The sequence below is a fragment of the Candoia aspera genome, chromosome 4 (assembly GCF_035149785.1).
Source record: "Candoia aspera isolate rCanAsp1 chromosome 4, rCanAsp1.hap2, whole genome shotgun sequence".
NCBI classification, from domain to species: Eukaryota; Metazoa; Chordata; class Lepidosauria; order Squamata; family Boidae; genus Candoia; species Candoia aspera.
The window spans coordinates 28,932,425-28,943,024 of record NC_086156.1 but is presented as its reverse complement, the minus strand read 5'-3'; the positions used below and the strand labels follow the sequence as shown (position 1 = coordinate 28,943,024).

General features: G+C 38.9%; 1 protein-coding gene across 1 annotated transcript; it reads right to left on the bottom strand.

Moving 5' to 3' along the window:
- Window positions 1-3,080: 3,080 nt before the first annotated feature.
- LOC134497781 (uncharacterized) lies at window positions 3,081-7,548 on the bottom strand. The gene is made up of 2 exons (XM_063303700.1): window positions 7,447-7,548; window positions 3,081-4,382 (listed from the first exon to the last, which is right to left on the bottom strand). Exon 2 carries the CDS (start codon window positions 4,365-4,367, stop codon window positions 3,384-3,386), a length of 984 nt encoding a protein of 327 aa, XP_063159770.1. The 5' UTR covers window positions 4,368-4,382; window positions 7,447-7,548; the 3' UTR covers window positions 3,081-3,383.
- Between the last annotated feature and the right edge of the window lie 3,052 nt (window positions 7,549-10,600).

Genomic DNA, 10,600 nt, shown 5'->3' with positions numbered 1-10,600 from the left:
GGGTGAACTGAAGAATGCTGCTTGAGGTGCCAAGTTTTGGTTTTACAGTTTTGGGGGTTTTATTATTGTTACAATCTTCCCAGAGTTGTGTTCCACAAGATGGGCAGCCATATAACTCTTTTAATTAATCAATTTATTAAATATCCCACTCTGGACCCATTAAAAATGTCAACATGGTGGCACCTTTTGGAGAGGTTTGGGCTATCACACCAACTGAATAAATTGCACATCAGATAGCAGGAAACTGCAGTCTATGAACAAACATTTCTTGATAGCAACACAGAATAACTGAGCTTATCCGTGGCAGCCCGTACAAAAATGAACAAAACAAAGCTCGCCTGCATCCACTACCTCAGTGTTCTCAAACTTGGCAACTTTAAGATGTGTGGGCTTCAACTCCCAGAATTCCCTTGGGAGTTGAAGTCTACACATCTTAAAGTTGCCTAGTTTGAGAAACACTGCACTAGCTATTCTGCTGAGCAGCAGCCTTAACTCCTCCCAGCCTGCAGCTACCAACAAGCTGGAGCTCTGCCTGAAAACAACTCTACTTACTCCTTCTTAACTCTTTCTAAGGGCAGCCAAAGCTTGGAAGGGCTGTATGGACCTGCTAGGACCTTGTTTGTATGTCGCTCTCCTAGGGCTGATCTATACAACCCTAGCACAAATGTAGGCCACTAACAGGAATGCATGATGTTGCCTCTACCCATCCCCAACCCACTGGAGAGGCACCCTTGGCCTATCTTTTTCCTCCACACATCAAAATTTCATTGCAAGCAAATGCCTCACTCCAATCAGCTGCTGTGCCCTGTGGCAGAGATGAGCCCTCTTCTCCATCACTGGTTACTATCCTGCACAGCCATTTTATCCTGGACTGCCATACTGGTAAAACCTGGACCCTTGTTAAACACCCACACACCCGCACATTCATCAATGGACCAGTGAAAGGTGGAGGTTTAGTTTTTGTTTTATCAATAAGTAGTAATATGGTGGTATTTTCTTTTCTCTTCTGGAACCCATCTAGCAGTGCAGTACAAGGGGGAGTCAGTGGTGGGGCTCGTATAAGAAGGCTGTCCACTGTAACCAGAGGTCCTCCAAGACCACCCCCCTCCCTTAGAAAGAAAGTGATTGGTGTTTGCATTCCCTGGAGGAGAGGAAGGGTTAAAGAAGCACAGGAATCCACCCATTCAGGGCATGGAAAGTGCAACTTGGACAAAACACCAGGGCATCACTGTGGGGTTTCTATTTTCTCTTTTCTTTTCTTTTTTTCCTTTTTTTGCTTTTTTCATATGCTGGGAACTACAGTGAGCAGACTGAATAATGCAAATGTGATTGAGCAAAGGGGTTACTTTCTGTGTTTTTCCCTCTTACAAGCTTTCCAGTGGTTATTATTTTAATACGTGGTGGCTGTTATAAAATTGAAAGCATTAGAAGAACTCTAGAGCCCACAGAAAACTGGGCAACAAGTTCCCAGCAGTCATGACATGAAAGAGTGGTTGCTAGTAGGCACTCCAGAGGCTACAAAAATGCTTCAGGAGCTGTAGGCCAATGTGTTGTGAGAATGCTGGTAAGTGATAAACTGGGCAGCAAGTTCTGATAAGTTTACATAAGTTTTGACACATCAAGATTTAAGTTTATAATTCCAAATTCCAGTGAGTTCAAAAGTGTTTCAGTGTATTCCACACAAGTATATTTAAAAAGTTATAACATTTTAAGTAAGATGTTCAAATGGACAAAGCATATCAACATGCAAGGTTTACACTGTAATTCAGAACCTTATTTCACAGCCATAACTTTGCCTTCCCAGGTGCTGCATTTCTTTGTGGAGCCCTTCCTTGAAATGGACCTCACAAGGGTATCCACAGGGTGTGGTCAGAAAAGTCAAGATGGTGGCCACAATGGTGCTATCAAACCTCTGCCTGTTTTTTTTAATATGCATCACACCTAAAAACAGGTGGAGCTTTGATTGAAATAGTGGGACCACCAACTTGACTTTTTTGACCATTCCCTCCAGACACCCTTGAAACCTCAGATTATTCAGGCAAAGTTCAAGCAATTAATTTTATATCAAAATAATGTTAGTTGTCAACGTAGCATGATCTTTTCAGGATGTTCTATAATTTCTGGATGGCAGTTTGCTTCATTGATCAGCTTCCTTAGAACTTCTATTTCTGTCCTGCATTTTCCCAGATACTACTTGTTGAACTTTATGTCAAACATCTTTAGTTATCCCTGGATGGGAGATTCCCCTTCACCTATTGATTCTATAGTAGACTTCTCAGGCCTGGCACCTTCCAGATTTGTAAGGTCTGCAATATCCAAAGTTCCCATTTAACATGTTTGAGAGCAACAGGTTTGAGAAAGGCTTAAGTGAAGGCTATTCTACAGGAAAAACACACATCATTCTTCTCTGTGGTCTCAGCAGGTTGCCTAATTGATTTTGGCTGAGTTGAGCCTGCTTAATACTTGGATAAGAGACCACCACAAATCCCAAAGCTGTAGGCTAGATTGAGAAGTTTTAAAAAAATATTTAAGACTAAGGCAATAGCATACCACTTCCATGTTGCTCTGAAGAAAACTACATGGACTTTCTAACTTTTAACTCTACTATGAATTTTGTTTTCTATTTTGCTTCAAGGATTCAGCTAAATTCTCTAGCTTCCCATACCATTTGTCCATGGATTTGGAAAAGAGAAAGTCAAAGGAATGCTATCTGCCACATAAAGACTTACAAACTTGCAAGTTACAGTATACAAGAAGAGTAACGATAGATAATCATAAGGAAATCAGTGAGTACTTTAGTGAGGTGGTGGGCTTTCTTTTGCTGGGTACGGTCAGGCAAATGCTGGATAGCTGCCCATCAGAATGCTTTAATCTGGATTCCTACAGGAAAGAAGGACTGGTCTTTTTGGCCTGGGTAGTCCCTGGCAAATAATCAGTTGTCTGGGTGGTGTTTAGTTTTGCCTTCCTTGCAGGGGAAGATCTCAGAAGGAAAACATGGGAGGTGATTTTTTTTTCTCAAAAGACCAAAGAGTGTGAATTTATTTTAAATCTTTAAAATCAATTTCCCAGGTTCAACTATATAATATTCCAAGAGTGTATTTTATTAATTTCATAGAGTATCTCATATAATTATGGGAGATTACAAAGAATATACAATGCAGCAAAATCTAATAGATACAATGCCCTCTTCAATTATATTTATTAGCATTAATTCTATAAAAATGTGATTGTTGTTGAAAGACAATTGGGTTAGATTTCACCCAAACCACTGAAAGATTTAGAATTGCTTATAATATAATAAGAAGCAGTAAGTATCAGGGTGACCCAAAGCAGATGTCATGGAAAGCAATACTGTATCAGGAGAAACAAGTTGGATGGATAAGTTACTGGTGGTCAATGGAACATAACATTGGTTCATCGAGTGATACAACAATGGTATAGGCAGGTGAATAAAAGGTACTATGGAGGCTGGTGTAAAATGCTAAACGCAACACCTCAACCTCACTCAGGATCTCTGGAAAGATAACATGTGCAATAGGCTTATTCATGGAGTTGTCAGGCCACAGTTCCACATTGGTATAATTGACGCCATTACACAAGATACTTTGTTCCTTGTAGAAATGCACTTCTGACAGAGTGCCAGAATCAGGGAGATTTGTGATGGAAGTGATCTGATCAATAAAATGAACAGCATCTTTGAATTGCTCTTTTGTAGGGGGGAATGTTTCAGTTTGTCTTTCTCTGCGGAAAATGAGCTTACATTTGTTTTGGGAATGAACAAGTGTACAAATCTCTGTCCGAGCAGAATTTGTGTCAGAAACAACCCATATGCACCCATCCTTGCCCTGAGGTCTACAGACATCCCATTCATCTTCTCTCTTGCCTGTATGACAGCGATAGGCTGACCAACCATATTTGGCACATTGATAGTTACTGTGGCAGGGCAAGCCTGTGGGAGTCACATCTTGGAATGGAGAGCAGCGTTCAAGACCATGGGCAGTCTCACACTGGAACTGTGCTCCAGATACTCGGCAACTTTTCACACACAGGTTTTCCAGTGAAGATTCAAAGGAACTCGACTGCTGTAGCAAGCTGCAGTAATTCCATCCTCCAGTTTTGAAGTGACAGTAGCGATAGGAGCCTCCCCAGAGATTACAAGGTGTATCACATTTCTTACCAGAAGCATCCAGGCCTTCTTTTAAGGAACAATAATCCCATTTGTCATCGTTTAGCTTGCACCAGGTGTACGTATAACCATGATACCCACAATCATTTAGACACGTTCCTCCCGAGCTTGTGTAATGAGCAGGATGGGAGGAAGAGATGGAGGAAAAGAATGCAACCAGAGCTACATAAACTCTCATCATGGTCTTCTCGAGATCCTGAAATGAAAGAACAAAATGTTCTGCTAACTCTGTTTCTACCGTTTTGGTTCACAGCTGTCATACCTTGCTGTCCCGAATTCTGACTCCTCGTGGGTTTATAATATGCCCTGTAATGCGTTTCTTTCATTAAGATCAGTCATTAGAAAGTGAGATAACCATACCTTCTATCTGTTTTTCTAATGTCTTTTTCTGAATTTCACTCTTTTGCAATTGGCAGACCTTGCATTTCTAGGCCATGGCAATCTCAGGTGCCGCTGTAACCAAAAAGTCTTAGAATACTTTCCTAACCTCATGGCTCCAGATATTACCGAAACAAAACTATGATCATATCTGACTACTAATGATGGAACTGTAACCCAATCAACAATTTCTAAAGATTTAAAATGCTGTTCCAGAATATTAACGTATGGGAGTTATGACTATGGAATTGCTACATGCAGTGTATTATTTGCACTCAGGTATCTTTCTGCTAGTAAGTAGTTGTTCTTCTCTAGGGAAAAGTAACCTATAGAGAGGGCGGACAGGAGCTGCATTTATTCTCTAAAATATATATGGTAGCTCAGGGAGGTTTTTTTCCATTTTCCTTTAACTTTTAAAAATCTTGTTGGTCTGATGGTAGTGTATCTACCATCCCTTTGAAGAGTAGGAGCATCTTTCCTAATACATCTTGAAATGGCCATGAGACCATGCAACACCATACAGAAGAAAGCAAATGCAAAAATGACCTGGTCTGGCCATTTTTCTACAGATTTTTAATTTAAAATGTAGTGTGGAACTTTGCTTGCCCAGATATCAGCTTCCCGAAGTAGCCACTTAAACAAAGCTGACCCATGCTGGCTGGTGCTGTCTACTCACCAGTCAAAGTCTATCACTGATCCCAGAGTTAATACCATTGAGATAAAGGTAATTGTACAAATACTGAAAAACCAATTCAGCGGTAATCAGTTACAGTCCCTTAGGGGAAAAGAAAAAAAATCAACTAATTATATTTCCATAAAAGACTATGGAATTATCTTGTCATCAAAAATATCAAATATTTTTAAATTACCCCAAATGTACAGCTGCTGGGAAACATTCAGTAGCAGTATGGGAGTAGCAGTCTGACAAATACATACATACATACATACATACATACATACATACATGTACAGACAGGGATATCAAGTCAGTCACTATCCAGCAAGAATCTATATTTTTGCAGCCATATTGCCTATAATATGTAAAATAGGAAAGGCACACAAATGTATTGATTTACTTGGTTGTTTACCCACACTTGAATGCTGGCTAATGCCTTGCAATTCTAGGTGGTTTATAATATATAAAAACAATGGCTTACATGAAACACAAAAATCAATCAATAAATAAAACAATACTGTTCATAAAAAAAATACTGCTGCCCTTAGGATATCTTTTTAATTGAAAGGCTGTTGAAACAAAACTGCCTTAACCGTTTTTTTGAAGATCATCAAGGTAGTGGCACATCTGACCTCCATGGCGTGATCCTGTGAATGCAGTTCTCCAAGTCCTTCTCTCTGCTAGGCTGTGTAGGGTGGGCAGATTCCACATGGGGAAGCTGTATAGAGCTTTATAGAAGATCACCAAACCTTGAATTGGGCCTGATAATCTACAGGCAATCAGTGTAGCTCCATCAGCATAGGTATTATCCTATTGAATCACTTAATGCTGGTCAGCAAGCGGGCAGCCCCATGTAATGTCAATTGCAGTAGTCTAACTGAGAGATGACAAACTGGGGACAACATCATATTTTCCCACAGACAAAATAATCTGAGTGCTATAAGAATTCAGTTTCTTCACAACATACACACTTCATTCAGAGAAAATACCTGGGCTGCCTTCAATAACTTAGTAACTACTAGGTTTTGATCTGGAGAGAAGAAATAAATTATCTAAAAAGTCCCTAAGCTTACTTGTAAATTGGGCATGCCTTCACATATTCTATTAGTGAAGTAGAGCATCAGGATTTACAGCACAAACAAGAGGGATAAGAAATCGCCTTATATAAAAAAAACTTACAAATATAAAAACTCATAAACAGAGACTCAAACTCTTTCTTCATCCCAGATGCAGTTCTGAAAGCTAGGATAACTATTATCTATATGTTGGAAATTTCATTCTCTGATATATTTCTCCTACTCAGTCCCTCATGTTTTGAATTTACCCTACACATTAGTATTAAAGAAAGCTTGCAACTTAAGAAAATGCTCACTTTAAAAAGAAAAGGCTTTCTCTGTCTTGGAATTACACTAAATTACAAATGTTTTTAGCCAATTCCTTCTCACAGTAATATTTATTTATTTATTTGTTTGTTTATTTGTTTATTTATTTGTTTATTTGTTATTCAAATTTTATTGCTGCCCATCTCCCCCAAAAGAGGGACTCTGGGCGGCTTACAATAAAATCAAGCTACAACAACAAACTTTAAAATCCCATAAAAATAAAGCACATTACAAATATAAAATGCAATAAATAAATATAAATATAATATTGAAATGTAGATTAAATAAAATATAATATTGAAATGTAGATTGTTGTAAAGCCCATTTGATAGATGAAGAGATACTGTAAATTCTGTTTGCTGAGTGTCTTCAATTTAACTCATATCTTCTACTATATATTCAAGTCAAAATGGTTCAAATGTCAATTTTCTCATTCATACCATTCCCTGACCAATATTCCTATGTATTTCCCCCAGAATGGTAGCACCCAATATTGTTCAGTGTGTATTAGCCTGATACAAATTCTCCATACAAATATGGACTAATATGGATACTTAGGATCACAGTTCCAGTTGACTCCCATCATCTCCTTGCCCAGACAAACCCAAATGACTACAAAAAGTAAAATAAACTAAAATCATAAATAATCTTCAAACTTAAAAAAAAAATCTCACCTGTCCCTCACTGAACTTGTATCTAAATAGTACTTGGACTTGAGCACAAATAATGGAACATGGAATGTTCTTTTGCCCCAGTTTTATTTATTCTTTGCAGCCAAATTACTCAATTCAGAGAACTTTAAACCAGGGATTTCAGTTACTTACTCCTTTTTCCAATAAGCACTCCTTGCTCTGTCACTCTGTCCCTTGCTCTGTGTCTCCCCTGAAACCTCAGGAGCAACGAGGGGTGAATGATGCTTTTTGCTCTTTATATGCTGACAAAAGTCCTCCTGTTTTAAAGCTAAGGGGGAGAGAGGGGAGGAGAGAAAGGAAAAATGAAAACATCTTTTCCCCACTATTGTACTTATTTCAATGCTAAATTGCAATTCATTTCACCAAGGGGAAAAACGAAATTTATTTTGAACTGAAGGAAAGTATGGAGAGGGATCAGGGAAGTCAGCTGTGACTGTAATCATGAGCATCCATGCTTCTAAGTCAATCCCACCATCATTGCTGTTGAATATCCCAACCAATTTCTCCTCCCCACTAGATTGAAACACAATAATGAACTATTTACATCTGATACCTGACATTTGATGTCAGAAATTTAATTTAATTATTTAATTAATTTAATTTAATTTAATTTAATTTAATTTAATTTAATTTAATTTAATTTAATTTAATTTAATTTAATTTAATTTAATTTAATTTAATTTAGTGGAAAGTGGTCCTTGAGACAAATAGTTCTCAAAAACAAACTAATCCAGATTTTCTTGGATTGGATTCCACATACCTATACTCTTTCTTTTATGAATGGATCATTCCATTTTGGCTCACTGTGGATCCCCACACACAGAATTAATTCAGGGTTAGGAAGGATTAATGTGCCATATAAAATGAGGGTGCAGTCATTATATACTGTATATAATGACTCCACCCTCATTTTATGTGGCATATTAAGATGAAATGATATATCCTATAGCTTTGATGCCATCTGGAATACTTGCATTGCCATGGCAGAGGTTGTTCTTTATTGTAAAGCTTCAAGCTTGTCCTTCTCCAGTCTTAAACTATTTGACTTGCTTGCATAAACTGGCTAGAAGTGAAGCCAGTTTAAGAAATCCCTGCTTTTCACTTGGGCTGGAAAGGAAAAAGAACATTTTTCAGTCAAAAGGTAGACTGGGAAAACAAAGAGGGGAAAATAAAACTCCATGGGTCAAGGGATGTTCAGAGGTCCAGCAGCCCAGTAATGGGCTTGGAGAGCAGTAACCGGTGACCAGAGGGGTTTCCTATGATGAAATAAATGCAGCAGGTGAACCACTTGTGTCAACACAAGTTTGAAAATAATACTTTTGATGTGTAGCAGGAAAACATGCTAGAACTTGTCTTCCTTGTATGCTGTAGACAGGAACAGGAGGACTAGATGCAGGGCAGCTTCCCCTTGAGAAGTGGTTAGTGGTTCTTCCTCAAGGAATCATAGCACCATAGAATGATGCAATTGGATAGGGTCTTGGAGGTAATCTAGTCCACCTCCATGCTCACTGCAGGTTCCACTACAGCAGTGTTTCTCAACCTTGGCAGCTTTAAGATGGCTCGCTGGCTGGGGGATTCTGGGAGTTGAAGTCCACACATCTTAAAGCTGCCAGGGTTGAGAAACACTGCACTACAGCACCTCTGATACATGACCATCTGGCCTCTGCTTGAAGACCTCCAGGGATGGAATACTTACCATTTCATGGGCCAGCCTGCTTGCACTGGGAAAAGGTGGCCATGTAGGCAGGGATGCATGAAAAAGGTTCTTGCACAGGATGAAACTCCTCCAAGCTTTGGGTGTTTTTACATATTATAAGAAGGTGATGTTGGCAGTTACAGGCTGGAAGGAATTGAGAGTTTCTTTAGCTATTGGAATATATGTTTTGTTCCTTTTTGTATTGGTCAGATACAAAGATCAGTTCAGTTATTCTCCATGCTACCAACCACAAATGTGGGTTCTGCAGCTTCTGTGGTGGCGCTTCAATTGCATTGCCATGCCATGCCATGCCATTCAGCTGCATTTTACATCTTGACTTTTTTTTTGCTATACCCTGTGATCACTCATGAGGTATAGCATCCACAACCCCTTTAAAAGTTGCCCCCAGAAGTGGAAAGTTATTAAATATATGTGAAGCAAACGTATTAAGTATAATTCATTTCATTTCAATTTCATTTAACAAAAATTAAACCACTTCTAACTTTTTTCTAAATTCAGTTCAGCAAAGGGCATGCATGAATCTTGGCCAGGAAAAGGTTGCGCACTTATGATCTGGTATTTTTGGACTTCTGAGCACACAGCTTTATATAAGTTTCAGAAAAACAAGGAACTTGTTTTCTGGGAAATCATATGATGAGCTAAAAATTATGAAACAGAAAATCCCTGAAAGAAAATGGCGACATTCCATTTAAGAAAAGTATGCAGCCATCCTGGCACATGCTTTGCAGCCTGGCTTGTTTTTCATTTTGCTGAGATCCTTTTGCAATGACCTGAGGATTTAAAAAGAAGTCTTTATTTTACAGTGGTTGGAAACGCGATCTGTTATATTTGTCCAAAAGAAAAGAAAAACAGTAGAGTGTCCTTAGAATTGAACTTAAATCCTAATGACTCCCGGATGCATCCATATACATACATTGTATTCATATAGTTCTTTTGGCCACCATACAGAAGTAGTTTGCCACTGCTTTCTCCTCAACTTTCCAGTCCAATCTACAGACTTTGAATTTTGTGATGGTCTCCCATCCAAGTTTTAAACAGAACTGATCCTACTTCAGTTTCAGAGATTGGACAAGGTGAGGTTGGTGGTGCCATTTAATTAGTTTCACTGTCCTCGCTTTGGGGATGTTGACACGCTATCTAGGCATCTGTATCTCATCCCTTAGTCCATGGGTAAGTAAGACCAGCTTAAGTCATCCTTAAGTGTCCTGGTTTTAAAGCTGTGTTTTTCTCCTTAAGCAAGCAACAACCCACAGCAGTTTCTAGATGTGTAAAATCTGAGCCACTTTGCAGACTATTCAGTCTACGGTGCAGTTGGGTGACTTGCAGGGATGCAGATGCAGATAGGCCATTTCAGACAGGTATTCTACTCCTTCAAAAGTGCCTAGTTTTCAAAGACCACTAAATACTCTGACAAAAAAAGCTGGCCAAACAACTAACTGCAGGAGTAGTAAAGCTACAGCTAGCCTATCTGGGCTGCAAAAATGATCAACCACTCAATGGAAGAAAAGAGTGACTGAGGCAGCAACGGTTGTTTCTTCCTGGCCAAAGTGAAGTAGTGGGGACATATAA

What these genes read in the sequence shown, in the direction of transcription:
- LOC134497781 (XM_063303700.1), bottom strand. Translation starts at nt 4,367, where the DNA reads ATGATGAGAGTTTATGTAGCTCTGGTTGCATTCTTTTCCTCCATCTCT.